Source organism: Apodemus sylvaticus, chromosome 13, assembly GCF_947179515.1.
Source record: "Apodemus sylvaticus chromosome 13, mApoSyl1.1, whole genome shotgun sequence".
Lineage (NCBI taxonomy): Eukaryota > Metazoa > Chordata > Mammalia > Rodentia > Muridae > Apodemus > Apodemus sylvaticus.
Genome location: NC_067484.1, coordinates 19,161,215 through 19,187,015, shown reverse-complemented (window position 1 = coordinate 19,187,015; position 25,801 = coordinate 19,161,215). Strand labels below are relative to the sequence as shown.

Below are 25,801 nucleotides of genomic sequence, written 5' to 3'. Positions count from 1 at the left end.
TCTCCACCCGTTAGCAGAATTCTTGGTCCCTTGCTGGTGGTTGGCTGCATGGGATGACAGGTAAAGGAGCCCGGAAATCTGCAGCCATCTCCTGTCCGTCTTCTTACAACAGAATGGTATACTGATCCACTTAAGCTAGGGCGTCTGTGTGCTACACTTCCAGTCCTGTGTGTTTTACTGGGGATTAAAATCCCAGCCGGGCAGTGGTGGCGCACACCTGTAATCCCAGCACTCTGGGAGGCAGAGGCAGGCAGATTTCTGAGTTCGAGGCCAGCCTGGTCTACAGAGTGAGTTCCAGGACAGCCAGGGCTAAACAGAGAAACCCTGTCTTGAAAAAAAAAAAAAAATCCAAAAAAAAGAAAAAGAAAAAAAAAATCTCTTCACTTTGCCATATTCCGTTAGTTAGCAATAAGTGACAGGTCTATAGTAATAGGATTGTTCATAGGGTCAAAACAAATATGAGACAGACAGACAGATCTAAAGCCAGGGTGGAGGGCTTGTTTTTATTGTTAGCTTGATAAGCTTAGTGAGACCCACCATGCCTGTGTCTCCGAGGACATTTTCAGAAAGGCCTGCTGGGAGGAGGAGACCTGCCCTGAGCTTGGGCAGGTGGCACTATCCCATGAGTGGGGAATCCCAGACTGAATAAAACGACCAAAGGAGGAAGCCATTGCCCAGATGTGAGCAGCAGCTTCACATCCAGCTGCCACAGCTAACATGACCAACAGCTCTCCTCCATCCCCAGGTCTTCCCTGTCAAGGTGAACTGCACCCTATGACTCTGAGCCACCATAAGCCTTTCTTCCCTTAAGTCATTCTTGTCCGTGTTTGGTTACAGCGGCAGGAAAATAGGCTAGAACACCCGCCTCCCTAGTCCTAGGAAAAGGGGAACAACATGGGAAATCCTGTCTTACAAACAAAAATAAAAAAATAGCTAAATAAGAGGTTTATTAGGTTCGTGGTCATGTTATTATGGAGGCTGAGAAGTTCTAAGACCGTTCCAAGGGAGCCCACACTACATTTCATGCCCAAAGGCCTCAGAAGAATTCTTAGCTTGAAGGTGAAGACCTAAGTACCTGTAGGGACACAGCTTAAAGGCCAGAGATCCTGGAGTTCTGGTGGCCAGTGTCAGGACGAGATAAACATCTCAGCTAAGAGAGAGAGAGACAGAGAGAGACAGAGACAGAGAGACGGAGAGGAGAGAGAATATACGCAAGGCCCTTTCTCTCAGTCACTCTCAGTTCCCTTGAGTTCTCACTTAGTCCAGTCCAGCTGATTTCTAAACAGAACCATTACCAGGTCCTGCCCACCGTCAATAGGAAGGGGTCACGGAACCTTAGGGCCACCTCGGGATCTATCCATCGTACCTATTGTCACGTGGACAGAGAATGGCTGAGATAAGACAGAGTCTGATTTTATAATCAGAACAAGATCCTAGGGCCAGTTCTGCTTCAAAATTCAGGATATTTCAGATCCTAGAAAGCAGGGACTCATACTACAAACTCCTAATGTCCCAGTGAGGTCCAAGTCCGCACCGGTTATCACAGGTGTCAGTGGCCACATTGTTCGAGTCTACTCCGGTAGATTTCTTTTGTCTCTTGTGGTGCTGAGGATGGAACTCAGGACCTCAGCAAGCAGGCAATCTCTCCCTCTACCACTGAGCTCTGGCCCAAGTCCTGGTGATAAATAAGGTCAGGCCAAGTTTTGTCTGATGAGTTATGAAACTCTTGGGGTTTTGAGAGTGCTGGGAGCTTTGGAAATTCCTGTGAGGAGGTGTGAGCGTGCAGAGACTGGTGCCTGTGTGTTCTTAGCATAGGCCGGGTGTCACACAGGCCAGGGAGCTGTGGTCTCCCAGCTCCAGGCGGGACACCGCTCGCTCAGCTCTGTCCGCTGCTTTTCTCCCTTGGTCTCCTCTCTTCCCTTCACACTCCAGCGAACTCTGAACTCATGAACAGGGAAGCAAGAGGAGGTTGCAGGGAGCCCAACTCTCTGTTTCATAATTTTTTTCTTCCTTCCTTCCTTCCTTCCTTCCTTCTTTCCTTCCTTCCTTCCTTCCTTCCTTCCTTCCTTCCTTCCTTCCTTCCTTTCTTTCTTTCTTTCTTTCTTTCTTCTTTCTTTCTTTCTTTCTTATATGATTATGCTGCCACTGTTTCCAACCCATTAGAAGAGACCATGGGATGCCATTACAGGTTGTGAGTCACCATGTGGTTGATGGGAATTGAACTCGGGACCTTTGGAAGACCATTCAGTGCTCTTAACTGCTGAGCCATCTCTCCAGCCCTGTTTTATATTTTCAACACTATTATTATTGTTGTTGTTAAAGACAAGAGTTACTATACTGCTCCGACTGACCGATAGAACTTGCTATGTAGTCCAGGCTAGTCTTGAACTCACGGAGATCTGTTTGTCTCTTCTCTGTGTTTTATACTACATAGGATTGAACCTAAGGCCTTGCACATGGTAGGTTAGTGCTCCACCACTTAGGTACACCCCAGCCTTCTTTTTTTTTTTTTTTTTTTTTTTTGGTTTTTCGAGACAGGGTTTCTCTGTGTAGCCCTGGCTGTCCTGAACTCACTTTGTAGACCAGGCTGGCCTCGAACTCAGAAATCCACCTGCCTCTGCCTCCCAAGTGCTGGGATTAAAGGTGTACACCACCACTGCCTGGCTCACCCCAGCCTTCTTACTTTTTAAAATTTTTGCATCAGCATACAATTTATATAATACATAATGGGCTCATTTGGCTTAACAGCATCTCTACCAGCGAAGAAAAGGACTCTCCCAGCAACTACTATGAATCCACAGGGAGGGGAGGCTTCTCACGAACCTCCCCCCATCAGAATGTTTGAAGATCCAGGCTTTTGCAGGTGACATGCAGACCATCGGGGCTGAGAGTGTGAGACTGTGTAACTGCCACACTGCCCGGCACACAGTGCTCCTCAGGCCCCTCACCCCTTCCCTGGCTCTTACATGCTTTCCACCCTCTCCTCTACAGTTTCCCTGAGCGCTAGGGAGGCTACTTTCCCCCCCCTATTTTGAAACAGGCTGTCATTAAACTGTCGCAGGGGGGGGGGGAGGCTGAATTCCTGTCTTCCATGTCCTCAGGCTCCTAAGTACCATAGGGTTACAAAAAGGAGCTACTAGGCCTGGCTCTGACTCTCTTGCTTGTATTTTCCCTAAGCTCCTTAAGCCCTGTGCTTTGAGAGTGTCGGGCTTTGACAAAAAAACCCAACCAACCAACCAACAACAACAATAACAACAACAACAACACTTTAGAAACAGAAATCAACCAAACCAAAAACTAAACAAAAAGTGACACTGGAAATGGATCTCCTAGCTGGGTAGAAGCTGGGCTTGCGGGCTAGCAGGACACCGTAGGCAAGCTCTATAGGCTGTATTTAAACAAATGAAATTTGGCCACACTGCGACATTGATCCCCTCCAGTGGAGGGAGAGGGCGTCCTGGCTGTGACCGCCCCAGGATGTGCTGCTTTCTCGCTGCCAGCTCGCCTTCTCGCTGTAGCTAGAGCAAGTCCCATTCTCTCCAGCCTTGGAATAGCCATAGCTTAAACAACTGTTGCCCAACAAACGCTCCCATCTGACTCTCCAGGGCGAACTTGATGGCATGTCCATGGACGCTCTAGGTACCAGACCCATAGGTCCCGGCTCAGCTAGGTACCAGACCCATAGGTCCCCGGGCAGGGGGTTGGGGGAGATGGGGGATGGCGTTGGTTTAGAAACACTGTGACCTATTTTGTTTTGCCGGGGCATCAGGTTCCATTGCGTCATCCTCCATTATCCTCCGTTAGGGACCAGAGCTTTATGGTAAATCGGCAAAATCCCAGGCCTGGAGTAGAACAATAGATTGGTTACTGGACTTGTATCTCTGTTAGATTATACCCTTATATCTCCACATATCCACCAATACATAGCCTTTTCTAGACCGAGATCCTCCCCTCCCTCCCCTTTTTTTGTTTGGAAGTATTTTAACGCCCTCTGGTGTCTGAAATTATATTTGCCAGCTCCCAAACCTTTCGAGCGTGATCTCAAACTGGGAGTTTTGAGTATCATAACCCAACTACTGAGATAGTTTCTTGAGTTATTTAGGATCATGAGCGTGAAAATCAGACTTTAGCAGAAAATTGATCAGGTCATTTCAGGTATACAGTTTTTTTTTGAGCCTGTGTATTATCCTAGTGCCTTGAAAGTGTAGGCATGACACACATTAACTGCTCAGTGATGTTGACTGAATGACAGAGATAAAAATGGACGAGTGAGCTGGCACCTTAGAGGAAGGAACACAATTTCACACATTTACACTTTTTTTTTGCTGTCTCTCCACAGAATTAAAAAACAGTATTTGGGGGGAAAGAACTGCATTTATTTATTTATTATTATTATTATTATTTTAATTTTTTGGATTTGGTTTTTTCGAGACAGGGTTTCTCTGTATAGCCCTGGCTGTCTTGGAACTCACTCTGTAGACCAGGCTGGCCTTGAACTCAGAAATTCGCCTGCCTCTGCCTCCCAAGTGCTGGAATTAACAGGCGTGGGCCACCACTGCCCGGCTGCATTTATTTTTAAAAATTGACAAAATTAGAATGGTTTCTTTAATAGGATGGAACCAGGCTTCAAACAAATACTATTTGGTAGAATATTCTCTGCTTAATTCAGGAGTGTTAGGCTCTCCCCTTCGGCAGATGTATGTCCCAGTGACAACGTCATGTTCTTGCTATATAATCCTGACAACCCACTTGCTGGTGTGAAGACCATGCCCGCCTGACTGCACAGAGGCTGCAGCGGAGGTCTGGCGAGCTGGCTCAGCGGCTGAGCCCTCCCTGCAGCTGTTGCTAGGCTCTTGGTTTTCAGGGCCAGGCTGGGCAGCTCACAACTGTGTCTGTCTTTTGCTGTTTTGTGGGTTCTTCTTTCTTCCTTTTTTCTTCACCCTTTTTCTTCCATCCTTCCAAGCCCCTAACACTAGATAGGAGGGGGGGGGGAGGATAGAGAGGAAAGGAGAGAGATCCCTGAATAAGGTCAGAGGTTGGAAAGGGGTGACTTTATCGTTAGACTACTTCCTGCTACTTAGGGACATCAAGTTCCTTGGGGCAAGTTTGATCTTGGCTGTCAGGACATCTAATTTCTTCTTATTGTTTTTTTCTTTGAGCATGACTACTTAACGAACAAACGGCAACCAACAAGCCACCACCTCTCTCCGGGGCCCTCTAAAAAGTCCCCAGAATTCCAAAGGTCACACAATCTCAGAATTGTCTGCAGCAGGCAAAAAATCATGCCCCAGCTGGACAATGAGCAAATCATAGTCAGTGTCTGTGAAGCAGCCTCATATTCCCACACTTGGGATTAAAATAAAAAAATGTATCCTCATACTATTTCTGTGGATTTTGCTTTTTTGTTTTTGTTTTTATTATATTTTTTATTGGTTATCTTATTTATTTACATTTCAAATGTTGTCCCTCTTCCCAGCTTCTCCTTTGCAAACCCTCCATTCCACTCCCCTCTCCGTCTCTATGAGGGTGCTCCCTCGCCCTCCCACCCACTCTCACCTCACCACTCTATCATCCCCCTACAGTGGGGCATTGAGAACCAAGGGCCTCCCCTCCCATTGATACCAGATAAGGCCATCCTCTGCTACATATGTATCTGGAGGGAGCCACAGGTACCTCTATGTGTACTCTGTCGTTGGTGGTTTAGTTCCTGGGAGCTCTGGGAGTCTGATCAGGTGATATTGTTGTTCTTCCAATGGGGTTGCAATTAATTTTAAGGAGAATAGATTGTTTAAAATCGGGTTTTGCTTTCCAAAATTGCCATTATGCTCTAATATTACAAGAGAAAATTAAAAATTATGGTAAAAATTGCCAGTGTACCATTGACTGCAGTCTACAGTCTGATTAAAGGCTCATGATTCTTAACAAATTTTGTAATTAAGATGATTTCAAGAGTGATAAAGGTTAAAAACAGCTGTGGCCAGTATAAGCCTTTTGCCATTTTTTCACAAGTTTATTGGTTACAGTGGTAGAAACAAAATTTAACCCCCCAAGATTAAAAAGGAGATACCAGTGGGAGTTTATTTGATATCAAACAGGATTCTTTTAAACTGCTTCAAAATTTATAGATTAAAAACTACTAGAAACAGCTAGTAGAATTTTCCCGGAATCCTAAAATTACAAGTTCCTTTTGTTATTTGACCCGCCTGGCTTTCATAAATTTATTTTTAAGTATATAAAAGTTTACCTGGAGCTGGGCAGAGGTGGCACATGCCTTTAATCCCAGCACTTGGGAGGCAGAGGCAGGTGGATTTCTGAGTTCGATGCCAGCCTGGTCTACAGAGTGAGTTCCAGGACAGCTAGGGCTACACAGAGAAACCCTGTCTTGAAAAAACCAAAAATTAAAAAAAAAATATGTGTATGGTGTTTTGCTAAAAAACAAAACAAAAAAAACCCTTTGTGTGCTTGCCTGCATGTTTGTCTATGTACAACATGCATGCAGTGCCCAAGGAGGACGAAAGCAAAAGTAAGAGGCCTGAAGCTGTAGTTACACACATGTGAGTGCTGGGAATTGAACTCAGGTCTTCTGTGTGTATAATAAAAAGGTCAACCAAATAAGTAGAGTCTGCTGATATACGTTTGCATCACGTCAGAGGGATGTTTTACCTAGCTTTACAGAATATTTAGACTGGGCAGTCTGATGATCTTTGAACATATAAACTGCCTGAAATTGAGGGAAAACTCTTATCTTTACATCTCCACCGTGTAAGATACTATGCTTAGTGGGGCACAGAAATGAGGCAGTGGGCTGTAAAGAGGGCCCTGCCGCTCTGCTGTCTGACACCTGAGAGATCCCCGTGGTCTTTAAGGTCACACTGCAGGCAGTGTAAGGACGCTCTGTGTTGAATAAGCTGAGAATCTCATGCTGTAGCGGGAGAGAGGGCAGTTCCCCCGCCCACACCGTGGAGGCAGACTGTCAGCCCACAACTGCTGCTGCAGAGTTTAGAGTGAACATGTGGGGGCCGGATGCTGCAGGATGAGCCTAAAAATACACCTGTACAACGTGAGAGGAAGCACTCAGATCAGAAGGGGCCATGTGTCATGCTTTTTTTTTTTTAAAGGGAAAGATATTTTAATACCATGGGATTTTTTTAAAGGTTTATTTATTATATGTATGTACATTGTGGCTGTCTTCAGACACCCCAGAAGAGGGCATCAGATCTCATTAAGGATGGTTGTGAGTTACCATGTGGTTGCTGGGATTTGAACTCAGGACCTTTAGAAGAGCAGTCAGTGCTCATACCACTGAGCCATCTCTCCAGCCCACACATCATACTCCTAAAGAAAGCTGGCAGATCTCGATCTGCGGCAGCAGTCCATCAAACCACAGCCTCAGCAGTGCAAACAAAGGGCTGACGCCAGCCTAGGGTAAGCTGTCTTGTGTGCTTCTGTGATAACCCACAAGAAGTTCCCCTGACAACCAAGGACATCCAATGCAATCATGCTGTTCTTAAAATAGTACCAGACACATCTCCCAGCAATGTTTTCCATTCATACAGCACCCCTCTCCCAGCTGCCAGCTTCTGGGTGGAGCTGAAGGATTGTTACTTTAGCATCATCGCTGGCTACACACTGAGTTTGAGGCCAGCCAAGTGTACATGAGACCTTGTCTCAAAAAAGCAGAAAACAATGACAAACAGGAATATGCATAATATATGTTCCTAGATGGGGCAATTGTATATACAGTGCATTACTAAGATAAATGGAAAAATTTGAGTATGGATCATACAGCAATAATATTTCATTAATATTACATTTCATAAATTGGATTATTTTGCTGTGTTTAGCTACAAATGTTTCTGTTGTTAGGGAATGGATATGGAAGTATCAGGAAGAAATCCGTCAGACATGCAGCCTAGGGTCAGATATACATGGAAACAAAAAACAGGTTACTCTTCAACACCACCTCCCCTGCACATACAACTGAGTTCACAGCAGAGAACAGTGCATATCCTTTGTTTTGTTTGTTTGCTTGTTTTAAAATACCGTCTACTTATGTATGTGTGGGTGTACGCACGCTACAATGTGCACTTGGGAGTCGCTCCTCTCCTTCCGCACTGTGGGTTTCCAGGAACTGAATTCAGACTGTCCAGCTTGGCAGCAAGTGCCTTCCTTTACCGGCAGAGCCATCTCACCAGCTGTGGTGGTTTGAATGAGAATGGATTTGTTAAAATACTTGGTTCCACATTGGTGGAACTGTTTTGGGAAGGATTAGGAGGTGTGGCCTGTTGTAGATGGTGTGTGTCTTAGGCTTTCTACTCCTGTACAAAATATGACCAAGAAGCGAGTTGGGAAGGGAAGGGTTTATTCAGCTTACACTTCCACATTGCTGTTCATCACCAAAGGAAGTCAGAACAGGAACTCACACAGGACAGGAACTTGGAGGCAGGAGCTGATGCAGAGGCCATGGAGGGATGTTTCTTACTGGCTTGCTTCCCCTGGCTTGCTCAGCTTGCTTTTTTTTTTTTTTTTTTTTTTTTTTTTTTAAGATTTATTTATTTATTATATGTAGGTACACTGTAGCTGTCTTCAGACACCAGAAGAGGGCATCAGATCTCTTTAAGGATGGTTGTGAGCCACCATGTGGGTGCTGGGATTTGAACTCATGGCCTCTGGAAGAGGAGTCAGTGCTCTTAACCGCTGAGCCATCTCTCCAGCCCCTCAGCTTGCTTTCTTATAGAACCAGGACTACCAGCCCAGGGATGGCACCACCCACCATGGGTCCTCCCCCTTGATCACTAATTGAGAAAATGCCTTACAGCTGGATCTCATGGAGGCATTTTCTCAAGGGAGGCTCCTCTCTGTGCTAACTCCAGCTTGTGTCAAGTTGACACACAGAACTGTACAGCAGGTGTATGTGCTCCCCAATATTTACCCATCCTCCATCCAGACACGTGCACCACGCTGGGCTAGAGATGGAACACAGAGCTTCTGTCAGCTGAGGTACACTCCTGGGTCAGTATCTTTATTTTTATTTTTTTTATATTGGTCTTTGATTTTTTGGGTTACCCTAATATAAGGCATGAGATATAAATTTAGCACCATATGTTTGCTTTATTATTCCTCTTTCTGTCACTGGCTTAAAATCTACTTTTTTCATGAGCTAAACATATTAACATTTGGAGGCAGGCCAGTATGCCTTGGGGAAGGAAGCAGGTAGAGAAAATGGAACCAGAGAAACTGTCCACTGACCTAATTCATGAGTCTGCAGAACTGTCATGATGACCACCTATGGGAACTACTGAAGGATTCCTGTTTTAATTAAAAAAAAATTTTTTTACATACATGAGTATTTTGCCTATACATATGTCTGTGTACCACACGTGTGCCTGGCGCTTGCTTGCAGATGCTAGGAGAGTGAGAAGAGGATATCAGATTTCCTGGAACTAGAGTTATGGATGTTTTCAAGTCACCATACGGCTGCTGAGAATAGAACCCAGGTCTTTAGCAAGAGCACAAAGCACTCTAAAATGCAGAGCTATTTCCCCAGCCCCTACCCACTTTTGGAAAGATTCTTAACTGTGAGGTGTTCGGTAAGTAGCAGGAAACATGTGAGTTGTACAGTAAGCAACAGGTAACACAAAATGCCTTTTCATATGAAAACTGTATTCAGGCCACAAAATTGAAATGCAGAACCGAACCCTGTTATTTTACCAACAAAAACATCATCTCTAAGAAGAGTCATCTCCTCAGGAGAAGCACATCTACGTGACTGTCCTCACAGTTCCATCATGTCTACTTTCTTTGTAAGTTCAGCCTCGATGGCATCCTAGAGGAAGAAAATGAGCCAGAAATAAAGACATGAAAGAGATGTCATCAACTTCTACTGACACTTAAGAGAAGTAGGAAAAGAAAGCATAATGCAAACATTTTGTTTATTTTTTGTGGTACTAGGAACCAAACTGAGGAACTTATTTATATGCTATTCAAGCCTTCTACTGAACTATATTTCCATCCCTCTGTGTATGTGTGTTGTATGTACGTGTGCGTGTGCATGTGTCTGAAGAACTTACGCATGCTAGGCAAGCCCTCTCTACCACTGAACTACACTGCCAGTCTTTGTGTGTGTGTATATAGATGTGCATATGTTCATGTGTGTAGTTTTGTTTATGTGTAGTTTTTAAAGAATCTCCATACATAGCTTTAGCTAGCCTCAAACTTATACTGATCCTGTCTTGGCCTAGTGAGGTTTTTTATTTGTTCTTCTTTACTGTTTTGTCTAATGTTTTGTTTGTTTGTTGATTTCTGAGACAGTGTATACTCCCAAGCAGTTGGACTTCATCACTCAACATAGCTTAGAAATCTTATTATCTCAATTTAGTAATTGCTAATTTAAAAGAGAAAAATGAAGTAAGAAAAATGAGAAGTACTTACTAATTCTCTCTTTGCCTCTTCAATTTTCACTTGAGCAAGAGATGGATTCTTATAAAGAAAAACAAACAAGGAAAGTGTCACGGTTTATGAGAAGTGTCACACCGGCTCTTGTTTGGATCTGCTGGTGCTATTGGGGCTCTGGAATCTTCAGGAGGAAGAGGCTACTCTAGCTGAGGCTTTGAAGTTACAGCCTTGTTTTAGTTTGGGTTTCTTTTGCTGTGATAAAACACTATGACCTGAATCAAGTTGGGGAGGAGGGTTTACTTGGCTTACACTTCCATATATATGGCTGTTTATCATCGAAAAAAGTCGGGACAGGAGCTCACTCAGGGCAGGAACCAGGAGGCAGAGACTATGAAGGAGTGCAGCTCACTGGCTTGCTCCCCATGGCTTTCCTACTCAGCCTGCTTTCTTATAGAACCCAGATCCACCAGCCCAGGGTTGGCCCTACCTACATGGGCTAGTTCCTTCCCCATCAATCACTAATTAAGAAACTGCCTTACGGTTTGATTTTTTTTTCAACATAGGATTTCTCTGTACAGCCCTGGCTGTCCTGAAACTTGTTTTGCAGGCCTCCATCTACACGATGGCACCCACACTCAAAATAAATACATAAATGTAACAAGACAGGGTCTCACTATGCAGCCCAAACTGGTCTTGAGTTCAAACTCCTCCACCTCCCAAGAGCTGTGGTTATAGACGTGGGCCGCCATGCCAAGCCTGACGCTGTCCCTTTTTCTCTATTTATTCCTTTGGTGCTCATTCTACAGCCTGAGCTGCCCTAGAGCGCAGCCATCCTTCTGCCCTGGCCTCCCAAGTGCTCAGATAACAAGTGTGAGTCACCGCCCTCAATTCTGCCCACTGGTTTTAAATCCTTGAACACAAACCCACTATTCTGATTGCTTAGCTTTTTTAGAGGAAAGTTAGAAAACATGACTCCAAGAAAACCCATAGCAATAATTACCGGCATTAAATCTAAATAGGACTCCAATTTCTTCTTCAGAGGTATAGTCTGCTGTTTTAATTCCGAGAGTTTCTGGAAATGCAAAGAAAGTTATACAGTAAGAGAAATATCCACAAACAACTAACCAGTGCTCATTACTGAAATAAAATGCAATAAAGCATTACTATTTACAGAGTTATTTACTTGTGGTGCTAATGGCGGAGCTTATGGCTTCCTGAAGGTTGACAAGCAATCTGTCACTGAGCTACACTTGTCAACCCACAGGTGTTTTAAATAAGAGTCAAAATACTGGGCTGGAAAGATGGCCCAGCCATTAAGAGCATGGGCTGCTCTTTCAGAGATCCTGAGTTCAATTCTTGGCAACCACATGGTGGCTCACAGCCATCTATAATGAGTTTTTTTTCTTTTTCCCAAGACAGGGTTTCTCTGACTGTCCTGGACTCACTCTGTAGATCAGGCTGGCCTCAAACTCAGAAATCCGCCTGCCTCTGCCTCCCAGAGTGCTGGGATTACAGGCGTGCGCTACCACTGCCTGGCTATAATGAATTCTGATGCCCTCTTCTGGCATGTAGGTGTACATGCAGATAGAACACTCATATACATAAATAAATAAATCTTAAAAAAAAATCAAAGAATTTCAAATAGATGACCTCATTTCTAATAGAAGCAATCCTTTTCCAAAATATTTAAATTGAATGCTATAGTCCTCCTCATTAAGTATAGAGGCTGGCAAGATAGTTCAGGAGTAAAGATACTTACAGACAAACCTGGTTTTTTTGTTTTTTTGTTTTTTGTTTTACCTTTTTAAAAAAAGATTTGTTTATTTTACGTATATGAGTACACTGTAGCTGTCTTCAGACACACCAGAAGAGAGCATCAGATCTCATTATAGATGGTTGTGAGCCACCAGGTGGTTGCTGAGAATTGAACTCAGGACCTCTGGAAGAGCAGTCAGGGCTCTTAACCACTGAGCCATCTCTCCAGCCTATTTTGTTTTAAAATCTATGTTATGTGTGTGGGTGCTTGGGCCGCATATATCATATATGGCTGTAAGCCACGTGTAAACCTGGTGTCCACAGAAGCACAAGGAAATGTTAGGTTCCCTGCAAGTGGAGTTTTCAACAGTTGTGAGCTGCCACGTGGGTGTTAGGAATTTAACTGTAGCTCCCTACAAGAGGAGCCAGTGCTCTTAACTGTTGAGCGTCTGGCTAAGTTGGACTCCCAGGACCATCACGGTAGAACACACACTCCTTCAGTGTGTGCAGTGTCAAGGCTGGAGGTTGATGATGGGCGTCCTCCTCTGTCGCCTGACACCTATCATCAACCTCCAGCCTTGGAGACAGTGTCTTGCACTACATTTGGAGATCTCTGACAGGCTAGACTACCTGGCCTGGGAGTGACCAAACCCATCGCGTTACCTGGATCCTTTCTAGGCTCGAATGTGGGGGCCAGGGGAGAAGATTCGTGCCAAGTATACGGGTTCCAAAGCCCACCATGAGCCTGAAGCTGCCTGACATAAACTTGGGCCAGTTACAGATCTTCTGTGGCTCCCTCATCTACAGAGAGGGAGGGACTGATAAAGCAAGTCCCTCTCATTCCCCAGAGCTAGGTTATGGCACGTGCAGCCACACACAGGTTATAAACAGGTGTCAGCGATCCAAATCCAGGTAAGCATTAACACCCGAGCCATCTCCCTGACCTGGGACCTGCACTGCCACTGTACACCTAAGACAGCAGAGGGCCCTCAGCAGATGGGGCCCTTGGATCTTAGATTTTTTAGTTTTCAGAATCACGAACCAAATTTATCCAATCTATGGTATTCTGTTACAACAGCAGAAGACAGAGTAAGACAGGAAGTTTACCTCTGAAAGTGCCACTAGTGACCGATGAGACAGAGACGCATCCATGCCTCTGGCTGAGAGTTGCTCCTACAATGTGAGGAAAAAGAGTTCAGATAAAAGATCATTTTGAAGGTGACCATCATGAAACTTTTTCGACATGTAATAAAGAATAGCTACAGATGACAAATTAAAAAGCACACATGCAACTAGCTAGTCTATGTTAGCCTTGAATCCTTTCTACAGTCACACGTGAGGAGAAGATGGTGCCGGTAGAAGGGTTTCAACGCCTGAGTTTGAACCCTGAACTGCTGTTCACTAGTTAAACAAACTTGGGCAAGTTGCAGATCTTCTCTGGAGATCCCTCATCTACAGAAAGGACTGATAATGCTTCCTGCTGTGAAGACAAAGGTCTAAAAGGCCAGCTCCACACAGTTCTTCATACACACCTCTGCAGCTTTGATTCCAAACCTGAACTCCGCTGCCTTTGCTTTTAGGAAGTCCATGTTCTGAAGGCGACTGTCAACTTTGGCCCGTTCTGTAGACAGATGCAGCTCTGCTTTCTGGAGATCTCTTCCAAAAGTAAAATTAAAAAATGTACTTCTTCTCAGTAAATGATTATTTAAAACACAAGAAAACCGGCTCCCTCTTTTGGGAGTTAGGTCTGGCTTAGCCAGTACAGACAGCCTACTTGCCAGCTACTGGTAGGTCATTAAAGCTGTACTAAAAAGGTATACCAAAATATGGACTTCAGGTAGTAGTTTGTAGATTAAAATTTTTGAAAATTATCAATCTCTGTATTTTTAATATTGAAAGAATCAATATGAGGGTGATAAGCTGTCTAAAGCAAAGGGGAGAGTAAGCACTGGGCACCTCTGAGTCGCTCAGGCGGCCCTGGCCTTGGGCTGCTGTCCCAGTCTTCCAGTAGCCACCACGCCCCACTTGACAATGTCCCACTAAGCTCTTTATATTTCAAAAATGCCAACATTTCAACTCACTCTCGTAGACATTTTTCTAACAGCAATGTTGCTGTCAGATTCTTTTCAAGTTTTTCCAGTTCAAGCTTGATTTCTTCACTTTTGGATTTGGTACGAAAAAGGTCAGAAGTCAAATCATTCACTGCGGGGATAAAACTGAGAGAGGAGCTTGGTCACAATTCACCCTAAAACTGATCTCTACAGTTTACATAAGCCTGCCACTCCGTCCGTCTGTCCGTTTATACAAGTGACACTGCTGTGCCCATGGCCTGAAATGCCCTTCAGCAGACAAAGCTCCTGTTTCTTTTCAAAACTTAGGTAAGGCTTGGCATGGCAAGGAACACCTTTATTCCCAGGAGTAGAGGTAGAGGCAGGCAGATCTCTGAGAGTTTACATAGTGAGTAGTAACTTTCAGGTTAACCAGGGATACATGGTGAGACCCTATTTTTGTATTGTTTTATTTTGGTTTGTTTTTTGTTTTTTGTTTTTTCGAGACAGGGTTTCTCTGTGTAGCCCTGGCTGTCCTGGAATTTACTTTGTAGACCAGGCTGGCTTCGAACTCAGAAATCCGCCTGCCTCTGCCTCCCAGAGTGCTGGGATTACAGGCGTGCACTACCACCGCCCGGCCGAGACCCTGTTTTAGCAAAATAAAAACAAACAAAAACCCTAAAAATCAAGCAAACCAAAAGCTACAAACTCTCAGGTAAGGTTCACCATCCTGAATTCACACCTTCTGTCTGTGCTTGCCAGGTATAGCATTTTTAGTCTTACAGTGCAGCTGTTACCATGGTAATATTCTCTCCATTTGCCCTTCTCTCTCACTTGACTAAGTACAACCTGTCTTTGAAGGCCATGTCTACTTCCCTAGTCATTTCTGCTTCCTTAGTGTGTGTGTGTGTGTGTGTGTGTGTGTGTGTACATATATACACATATACAGTTGTACTTGGTGACTGCAGAATAGATTTGGTCTACTCTGCTACTATGTAGTCTACATGTTCTTACAACGCTACTCTTCAAGCATTATATCAATCCCAAACATTACCCTGGGCAGTTATGGACGACACACGTATATACTTTTCTGGTCGTACTAGGTTGCAGTAATAGTCCTAGGTAAGAGGTGAACGCACAGTAGCCATGTGGACTTTGGATTTGCCTAGGGATCCCAAACCTTCCCTCCCTGAGCTTCAGTGTCCTCTGAGGCTGGTGGAAGAATTTCATAATTATATAGGTGAGGCCAAACAATGAGGACCCTTGACCAGATCTTTTAACCTGCTCCTGTCCTATCTGCTTGTGGGGTGGGTTCTCACACAGTCCACACTGGCCCCCAACTTGCTAAGAAGCTGAGGACCCCGACCTTCGGATCTCCCGCCTCCACCTCCCGGGTACTGGACTTCTTGTAGGTCCACGACAACACACCCAGCTGATCTAGTTTGTTTTCTCGTGCTGTGATGAGCACCACGACCAAAGGCTACATAGGAAAGGGTTTCTTTCATCTTATTCTTGCAGGTCACAATACGTCACTGACAGAAGTCAGGGCAGGAACTCACGCAGAAACAGTGAACACTACTTCCTGGCTCCAGCTCTCTAGCTCAGTGAGCTTTCTTTCTTTTCTTTTTTTAAAGATTTATTTATTGTTATATGTAAGTACACTGTAGCTGTCTTCAGACACGCCAGAAGAGGGCATCAGATCTCATTACAGATGGTTATGAGCCACATGTTGTTGCTGAGATTTGAACTCAGGACCTCTGGAAGAGCAGAGAGAGCTCTTAACCACTGAGCCATCTCTCTAGCCCTTATTTATTTTATGTATGTACACTGTAGCTGTCTGTCTTCAGACGTACCAGAAGAGGGCGTCAGAGTCACACTGCAGACGGTTGTGAGCCATCATATGGTTTCTGGGATTAGAACTCAGGACCTTTAGAAGAGCAGTCAGTGCTCTTAACCGATAAGCCCTCAGTGAGCATTCTTATACAGCCCATGACCATCCACCTATAGTACTGCTGAGCTAACCAGAATTCAGCATAGAGTCACACAAAACAGCAACAAACAACAAAAGCCTACCCCCAAACCAACCAGCCAATCTACTTCTGCATTCTTGTATTCACTGCTAATTTTCTATGCACATCTACTGTGAGAACCAAAAGATTCTTAGGTCAAGGTCGTACAGAACAGTCTCCCATGGGAACAGACCAAAACCATCACAATACTTACCTTGCTAGCGAAGTATCTTTTATTTCCAGGGCAATGGCACTGTCCACCAATGCATTCAGAAACCGGGAACCAGTGTTGGACAGATTGGCAGGTGAAAAATTCACACTCTCCACGAGAAAGTCTTCAAGACGTCTGGCTGAAACGATAAAGGGATTTCATGCTGTTTCAGATGTTTTGTCCTTTTTTGGTTTTTTAAACTTTTATTTTTTGTTTTGTTTGTTTGAGATTTATTTTGAGTCAGGCATGGCGGTACAAGTCTTTAATCCCAGAACTCCAGAGGCAGAGGCATGTGGACCTCTGATTTTTAAGGCTAACCCAGTCTATAGAGTTCTAGGAGGTTTGTGTGTGGCTATGTGCACTTGGAGCACAGGTGCCCATGGAGCCCAGAGGTGTAGGTCCCCTGGAGCTGGAGTTAAGAGGCAGTTGGGAAGCATCCAATGGGGGGTTGGGAACTAACTTGTTCAGTCCCACGCCCCAAGGGTGGAACATGGAGCTGACTCCTACAAGTCGCCCTCTGACTGCCACATGTTCATTCGCCCACCCATCAAAAGCAGTAAGTAAGCTGGAGAGATGGCTCAGTGGGTAAGAGCACTGACTGCTCTTCCAAAGGTCCTGAGTTCAAATCCCAGCGTCCACATGGTGGCTCACACCCATCTATAATGGGATCCGATGCCCTCTTGTGGTGTGTCTGAAGACAGCTATGATGTACTCATGTAAGTAATATAAATAAATAAATATTTCTAAAAAAGCAGTAAGTAGAATAAAACAAAAACAAAAAATGGTCTCACTGTGAAGCCTGATTAGTCTAGATTCACTCTACAGACCAGGATGGCCTTGAACTCACAGAGCTCTGCCTGCTCCTGTCTCCTGAGGGCTAGTTCTGAGTATGCACGCCACCATATGCATAAATGTAATTTTAAAATGTGTGATATATGAGTGAACACATGTGCGCACACAAATAAAATATAATAAAATTTAATGATAAAGATCTGGGAGGTGTGTGGGGGTGAGAAGGGGTAATGGGATAGATATGATTAAAATATGTTGTTTAGATGTATGACATTGTCAGGGAATAACAGAGGGTATTACATAGGAGCAGAGAGAAGGCTCAGCAGATAAGGACATTCACTATTCCTGTAGAGGACCCAAGCTCAGTTCGTAGCATCCACAATTCACAACTGCTTCTAATGTCATGCCGTCCCAGGTTCTAGGGCATCAGTGCCCTCTTCTGATGTCTGGAGGCTTCTGCATGCCCCTGGCACACATTCATGTACTCAAGCATTCTTGCGCTTCACGGAAAATTTAAAAATAAATCTTTTAAAAACAATATTCTAAAAAAATAGGCTTTTTGTTTGTTTGTTTTTCTGGGTTTTTTTGTTTTTGTTTTTTGTTTTTGATTTGGTTTTTTTGAGACAGGGTTTCTCTGTATAGCCCTGGCTGTCCTGGAACTCACTCCGTAGACCAGGCTGGCCTCGAACTCAGAAATCCACCTGCCTCTGCCTCCCAGAGTGCTGGGATTACAGGTGTGCGCCACCACTGCCTGGCAAAAAATAGTTTTAAAAAATATATAAAAAGATGGCTGGAGAGTTGGTTCTGTGGTTAAAAGCACTGGGTGCTCTTCCAGAGGACCTGGGTTTGATTCCTGACACCTTCATTGAAACCCACAACATTCAATTCCAGTCCCAAGGGATAGGATACCTTCTTTTGGCTTCTGAGGGAACTGCAAGCACATGACACAGACTTATATGCAGGGAAAATACCTGTACACATGAAATAAAATCTAAAAATGGATAAAATAATAATAAACAATTTCTGGAAATATTCTTATAAAACACCCATATACATATTCAAATATGAATCCATATAAAAGGAGGAAACATGGGAGATTCTTATTGTAATGGCATTGCCTTGCTCCCATTGTGGGAGTATTCTAGATTGTTAAGAGGGCATACCAGGTCAGGCAGCGGTGTCACATGCCTTTAATTCCTGCACTTCTGAGGCAGGGGCAGGCGGATCCCTGTGAGTTAGAGGCCAGCCTGGTCTACAGAGCTAGTTCCAGGACAGCTAAGGCTACACAAAACAACAAAACAAAACAAGGCACACCAAACACAGTTAGTGCTAATTTAAAAAGACTACTGGAAAAAGTATGTATGTGTTAGAATTAAACATAACTGCAGTACATTCACAACATCCTATATGGTCTGGAGAGATGTTCAGGTTTTTGGATGTTTTTGAAACGAGGTCTCTCTAGGAAGCCCTGGTTGTCCTGGAACTTTCTATCTAGACCAGGCTACAACAGAACTCACAGAGATGTACCTGTCTCAACTACCCCAGTGCTGGGATTAAGGGTGTGTGTCACTGTGCCCAGCTAGAGAAGTTGCTCTTGGAGAGGACCCAGGTGCAGTTTCCAGCACCTGCATGGTGGCTTACAATGACACTTAACTCCAGCTCCAGGGGACCTCTAAAACGCCGGACACCCACAGGGTACACATACACAGATGCTGGCAAAGCCCTTGTACACATACAGCTAACTTTAAAAACCGATGTATACCAAATGCCTGCACGTGGTTAAGCACATGGCAAGCAGATATCACTCCCTGCTTGTGTGCCACCATCCTCAAACGCTGTGGACTTGGTTTAGAAAGAGCATAAACTTAATATGGAAAAGTGAGAAAGAGCCCTAGAGTGGGAGGGGCTTGCAAAGAACGGATGTCCCAGATGTGACCAACAAAAAAGGGGGAAACCTTGAGACAGTTTTGCCATGTGACCCAGGCTGACACTGCAGTCTCCTGCCTCTGCCTTCTGGGATTACAAACTGGCACCCCTACGCTTGGCCTAGCAGAACATTTTAAAGCCATTCCATGATACCTGACCCGGTTGGTTCAGTCTCACACTTCATGGCCGCCACCTCTGGAACTCTCTATGCTATGTAAGGGAAAGAACTACTAGAATCTTTTATGTTAGACTAAGCTTTTTGAGACAAGATCTCACTATTCACTCAAACTGACCTTGAACTCACAGATATCCTCCTGTCTCTGCCTCTAAAGTGCTGGGGTTAAAGGCGTTCCTCGGGGCTGGAGAGATGGCTCAGCGGATAAGAGCACTGACTGCTCTTCCAAAGGTCATGAGTTCAAATCCCAGCACCCATATGGTGGCTCACAACCATCCGTAAAGAGATCTGACCCCTTCTTCTGGTGTCTGAAGACAGCTACAGTGTACTTACATATGATAAATAAATCTATAAATAAATAAATATCTTCAAATAGTAAAGAAAAAGAAAAGAGGCATTCCTCTCCCAACCCCACCCATGCAATGTAACTATCTTTTAGGAGTCCTTGTTTTAAGAAGACATATTACAGTGAAACTCCTAATTTTGAAGTTACTATAACAGAGCAGAAGCCATTTTGTCTAAAAAATGATTAGTCTACATTAATCCTGTACAAAATGGCTGGGCAGTGGTGGCGCATGCCTGTAATCCCAGCACTCTGGGAGGCAGAGGCAGGCGGATTTCTGAGTTCGAGGCCAGCCTGGTCTACAGAGTGAGTTCCAGGACAGCCACGGCTATACAGAGAAACCCTGTCTCAAAAACATAGAAAAAAAAAAAGAAAAAAAAAAAGAAAAGAAAAAAATCTTGTACAAAATGTACTACCCCTGTACTACCCCTTCCAAAGTGCTAGACTTAACTCACCTTCTGATTCATATTCACTTGCTTTCTGTTTTAAGTCCTCTATTACCAGGCTGATGTCCCTGTCCCGGACCCTGTTGCGTTCTGAAAGGTGATATAAAATTTCTGTCGTCCGTGAGTTCATCTCATATTGTGGAATGGGATGGTCTCCAAATATCTTTTTCAACCACTCAGCGACCTAACCATTAAAAGGTAAGCCTTGTTATAATGGCATAACGGAATCTTACAAAGGAGTGCTCTACAGCAAACTAAACGTTTTCTGTGACTATTCTGGAGTCAAAAAGTGAGTAGGCAAATTAAAAAAATCGACATTATCAAAGAACATCATTCTTTCCCAAAGCTGCAAATGCAGCCATAGTAAAAACCGACCAGCCAACAACTACCAAAAAACAAACAACAACCCTGCCTCTCTAGGCAGATCTTTAACAAACGAATGTGAAAGCGTGATAGACTGGATAATTCCTTGCACGGTCTGAAAAGCTAGTGTTCCCCAACACATGCTAAACCCCTAAGTGCCAGGAGACTCCCGGAGTTGGGCTGCAGCTCAAGTGTTTACATTCTATACTGAAGCAGCAGCGAATGGTCAAGGTTGGGCTGCAAGGCGGGTCTGTGTTCGGAATCCGCCAGTCTGAAGCGAGGGGCTCCACAAGGCGGCTGGGAGACCCGCAGAAGGGAGAGCACAGCCTCTCAGGGACTCCGGGCCTACAAAGGGTCTCGGTCGCGACCGCACCGTGGGATCGGGACAAAAAGCAGCGGCGGCGGGTAGCCAGCCGATGCGTGGCTCCGGGAGGGATAAGCGGGTGCCCGACCCAGCTCCGGGTATCACCTGCGAAGCTTTCTCCTCCGGCGCCGCCATAGCCGCCGCTCCCGCCACCTCACTCTCAAAGCCTCGCGGGAAACGCCCCAGGCTCAAGGCTCCGCCCCCTCGCCGTTGGGCACGCCCCTCGGGACCGGGGATTCTGGGAGTTGTGGTTTTTACTTATTTCAGGCCAATTAAACCCCGGGATAGGTCTGCCAAAAGGCCTGCAGATCTGGCTTAGCTGCATCCCTGGCTTAGTCCTCAGTGTTTAAAAACATCAAAATGAGAAGCGCTGCTAGAAACAAGTTGTTTATTTATTTATTTATTTATTTTGCTTTTTTTTTTTTTTTTGGATTTGGTTTTTTCGAGACAGGGTTTCTCTGTATAGCTCTGGCTGTCCTGGAACTCACTCTGTAGACCAGGCTGGCCTCGAACTCAGAAATCCACCTGCCTCTGCCTCCCAGAGTGCTGGGATTACAGTCATGTGCCACCACCCCCCGGCTATTTTTTATAATTTTCGCTTGAATCAAGTTGTCTTAAAAAAATACCTGCAGCTTTCAGTTTTTAGTGAGCAGATAATGTTGCTTCCACGCCGATAGCATAAATCTAATAATTTCTTTTCTGGACATAGTGGCACATGCCTGTAATACCAGCACTAGGAAGGCTGAGACAGGAGGATTGCCAAGAGCTCAAGGCCAGCCTCCATTATATAGTGACACTGTAAGTTCTGTGTCATTCTGAGGTATAGAAGCTGAAACAAACACTCAAAAGCACTCAGGGAAGTCAGGCATGGTGGCACAGGCCTGTAATCCCAGCACTTGGGAGGCAGAGGCAGGTGGATTTCTGAGTTCGAGGCCAGCCTGATCTACAGAGTGAGTTCCAGGACAGCCAGGACTACACAGAGAAACCCTGTCTCGAAAAACCAAAAACCAAAAACCAAAACAAAACAAAACAAAAAAACCTCTCAGGGGTTGGAGTTCATAACTAGGATTTGGTAGACTGCTTGTCTGACATTCAGGAAGTTCTGGGTTGGATATCCCAGATATTCTGTACTTGGGAGCACACATTTGTAATTCCAGCATTTGTCAGGTGGAGTCAGGATAACCAGCAATTTAAAGCCATCTTCAAGTACAATCTCGAGGCCAACCAGGATATAAGACTCTATCTCAAAAACAAGGGCCAGTGAGATGGCTCAGTGGTTAAGAGCACTTACTGCCTTTCTGAAGGTCCTGAGTTCAAATCCCAGCAACCACACGGTGGCTCACAACCATCCATAATGAGATCTGACTCCCTCTTCTGGAGTGTCTGAAGACAGCTACAGTGTACTTACATATAATAAATAACATAGTTCTTTAAAAAGATTAAACTTTAGATTTAACTTTTTATTCTACCCTGGTTTAGGCACTACAGCAATCTTAACATTAGTTTCTGCCATCAAGGACTTAAATGTCCAATGATTTATTAATTTAAGTTGTTATTACATTTTAAATTTTGTGTCTGTGTTGGGTGGGGAATGCCAAAGCACAACTTTTAGGAATAGATTCTCTCCTTCCCCCACGTGGATCCCTGTTATCAAACCTGAGACGAAGCCTTGAAAGCAGGCACCCTCCCCTGGCAAGTCGTCCTTCCCCCCCTACTTCCCCCTATTACCTCCTGTCACGCTGGGATTACAGGCTTTACGCTACCACACTCAGCATTGGAAGAGTATGTTTTAAGTGGTTAACGGACTACATTATAAGATCTTGTCTCAAAAAATAAAACTAAAGCTGATCAACAGCATGAATCTGTTGAGCTGTCTCTGTTGAGCTGTCTCTGCAGCTTCGCCTTCCTTCTAACTCAACTCTTGCTGTCTCTAGACTTCTGTCTTTCCTCTAGCACTCTGCATTTAACAGTATGAGAAATTTATACACTGATGTCTAACTTGCTATGTTTTTATATATTTTTTTAAGATTTACTTATTTATTATATGTAAGTACGTTGTAGGTGTTTTCAGACACTCCAGAAGAGGGAGTCAGATCTTGTTACAGATGGTTGTGAGCCACCATGTGGCTACTGGAAATTGAACTTAGGACCTCTGGAAGAGCAGTCAGTGCTCTTTGCTTTTTTGTTTTGTTTTGTTTTTTCGAGACAGGGTTTCTCTGTGTAGCCCTGGCTGTCCTGGAACTCACTCTGTAGACCAGGCTGGCATCGAACTCAGAAATCTGCCTGCCTCTGCCTCCTAAATGCTGGGATTAAAGGTGTGCACCACCGCAGCCCGGCGAAGTCAGTGCTCTTAACCACTGAACCATCTCTCCAGCCCTATATGTTTGTTTTATTGTTACAAATCCTTTAAAATTGGTGAACATACTGCTTTACCTGTTTTCACATTAACTCACACGGACTAAATGACGTAATGACTTGGCTCAGGTGAGGGAGTAGAGCTAGAACTTGACCATAGTGTCTGGCTCTATGTAGGAGTCTCACTCCCTACACAGCCTCATGGAAGCACCTATAGTATACTATGGGACTAGTGAAGCAGATAGACCAAAGAAGGGTCTTCCATTCAACTTCCTAGTATGCATGACTTTATATGAAATTGTGATTGTGACCAGCTTATCATTGCCTAAGTTGTATGCATGAATATTTAAATGATGACATCACTGGGCACAGTGGCACAGGCCTGTAATCCAGCACAGGCTAAAAAAGGAGGCTGAGCAAGCCTGGGCTACAGAGCTAGACATTGTCTCAAAATACAAGAAAACACAAGATCTGTCTAGGCTAGATCTGTCAAAGCTAGCCTGAGCAACTTAAGCATGATCTTTTTTTTTTCCAAAAGAAGTAAAGAGGGCGTTGGAGGTGGAAGGCATGACTACTTGTCAAGGATGCCAGAGGCCCTGGGTTCAGTCCCCAGCACCGCCATCAAACCAAGCAAGACAACCAATAAATCAATAAAATAAGCATTTCTAGCAGCCCAGCCCTGTATCTTGTGACATCCTTATGTGATTTCAGTGCTAGGGACTGAACCTAGGGCCTTGTAGACGGTAGGCACGCATTCTTCCTCTGAGGTACTTCCTTACCCTTTGTGTGTGCATCCAGGTGCGTATGTATGGGTCCACGCCCACAGGCAAATGGATGCCGGTGAACAAGTGGAGGTCAGAGGTCATGACCAAGGCAACTCTTATGAAGGAAAACATTTATGTGAAGCTTAAAGTTTCAGATATTTGTGATCCATTATCATCATGGCAGGAAGCATGCGGGCAGACATGGTCCTGGAGGAGAGTTCTATGTCTTGATTTGAAGGTAGGTAGGAGGAGACTGTCTTCTGCAGGCAGCCAGGAGGAGACTCTGATTCCACACTGGGTAGAGCTTAGGCATAGGAGACCTCAAATCCCTCCCCCACAGTGACACATTTCCTCCAACAAGGCCACAAGGTGGCCCCTCCTAAGAGTGCCACTCCCTGTCGGTCAAGCATTAAAATACCTGAGTCTGTGAGCGCCAAACCTATTCTGTCCACCAGAGCTAACCTTAGTTATCATTCCTCAGGCTATATTTACTGTGTTCTCTGAGACAAGGTCTCTCACCAGGACCTGGAACTGGCCAATTAGTTTGGCTGGGTGGCCAGTGAGCCTCAGGAGCATGTCTGTCCTTGCTTCCGCAACACTGGAATTCAATTGTATACCACATGGGTATTGGGAAGCAAACTTGGATCATCTCAGGCTGGCCTCAAACTTAGCATGGAGCTGAAGATAACTGTAAACTCAGAGAAGCTGGTGCAACCCCAGAATGCAGCTTGGCAGCTGTAAACAGTAGCAAAACAGTAGCAATAGGCAGGTGTTGCTCTAGCTGTCCTGGATCTCACTCTGTAGACCAGGCTGGCCTCAAACTCAGAAATCCACCTGCCTCTGCCTCCCAAGTGCTGGGATTAAAGGCGTGCATCACCACTGCCCAGCAGAATGTAGCTGGCCCACACAGGGATCGAACCTGCAACACTGGCGTTATTAGCACCACACTCTAACCAACTGAGCTAACCAGCCAGATTTTTCTTTTTTATACATAGTTTTTTCTTTTTTTCTTTCTTTTTTCTTTCCCCCAGCCCTGCTCCTTTCGACCCCGCTCCGGCCATACTTATTTCATATATGTGGGTACACTGTTACTGTCTTCAGACACAGCAGAAGACGGCATCTGATGTCTATGGTTGTGAGCCACCATGTAGTTGCTGGGAATTGAACTCAGGACCTCTGGAAGAGCAGTTGGTGCTCTTAACCGCTGAGCCATCTCTCGAGCCTGGAGGATTCACCCTTAATCCTGTGAGTGTTATGGTTCTTGTATAGAAGTCTTCCTCCGGGTGCGACCCTTTTCTTTCTGTCCCGGCTACTTTCTAGCTGGTCAGCTGCACTGAGAAGCAGTTTCCTCAGGATGGATACTCACCATGTAGTCATGGATGACCTTCTACTTCTGATCTCTTTACTTCCAGCTCCCAAGTGTGGGGATTACAAGTGTCTGCCAACACAGGTGGCTGTTGTGTGTTGTGTGGTTTTTCTTTTCCCCAAGACTGATGGTGCTGGCACAGGGTAGTCTGGATTGCAGTGTAGCCTGAAAGAGTCCAACAGCTGGCCGTTCAGGAGTCAGTTGCTATGTCTGTCACATCACTGTTCATTTATAGGAAAATAGACATCAGAAGGGGTGCTTACAATAAGAACTTTGGGGCTGGAGAGATGGCTCAGTGGTTAAGAGCACTGACTGCTCTTGGGAAGGTTCTGAGTTCAAATCCCAGCAACCACATGGTGGCTCACAACCATCCATAATGAGATCCGATGGCCTCTTCTGGGGTGTCTGAAGATCTACAGTGTACTTACATATAATAAATAATTTTTTTAAAAAAAAAGAACTTTAAGAACGTCTCCTCAGCCAGATATG

General features: G+C 44.7%; 1 protein-coding gene and 1 non-coding gene across 2 annotated transcripts; both read right to left on the bottom strand.

Annotated features, from left to right (window-relative positions):
- Positions 1-9,642: 9,642 nt before the first annotated feature.
- Positions 9,643-21,003, bottom strand: Haus1 (HAUS augmin like complex subunit 1). Its single transcript, XM_052155761.1, has 9 exons — positions 20,933-21,003; positions 20,110-20,284; positions 16,422-16,557; positions 14,232-14,366; positions 13,683-13,806; positions 13,258-13,323; positions 11,396-11,467; positions 10,432-10,479; positions 9,643-9,826 (listed from the first exon to the last, which is right to left on the bottom strand). Exons 1-9 carry the CDS (start codon positions 20,960-20,962, stop codon positions 9,776-9,778), a joined length of 837 nt encoding a protein of 278 aa, XP_052011721.1. The 5' UTR covers positions 20,963-21,003; the 3' UTR covers positions 9,643-9,775.
- A 3,841-nt stretch (positions 21,004-24,844) lies between these two features.
- Positions 24,845-24,918, bottom strand: Trnai-aau (transfer RNA isoleucine (anticodon AAU)). The gene has a single exon. It is a non-coding gene; the product is annotated as a tRNA-Ile (tRNA).
- Between the last annotated feature and the right edge of the window lie 883 nt (positions 24,919-25,801).

Coding starts and splice junctions, on each gene's coding strand:
- Haus1 (XM_052155761.1), bottom strand. CDS start 20,962: ATGGCGGCGCCGGAGGAGAAAGCTTCGCAG. Junction 20,285..20,932: donor CGGAGGAGAAAGCTTCGCAG/GTGATACCCGGA, acceptor TTTAATGGTTAG/GTCGCTGAGTGGTTGAAAAA. Junction 11,468..13,257: donor CACTAGTGGCACTTTCAGAG/GTAAACTTCCTG, acceptor TTGCATTTCCAG/AAACTCTCGGAATTAAAACA.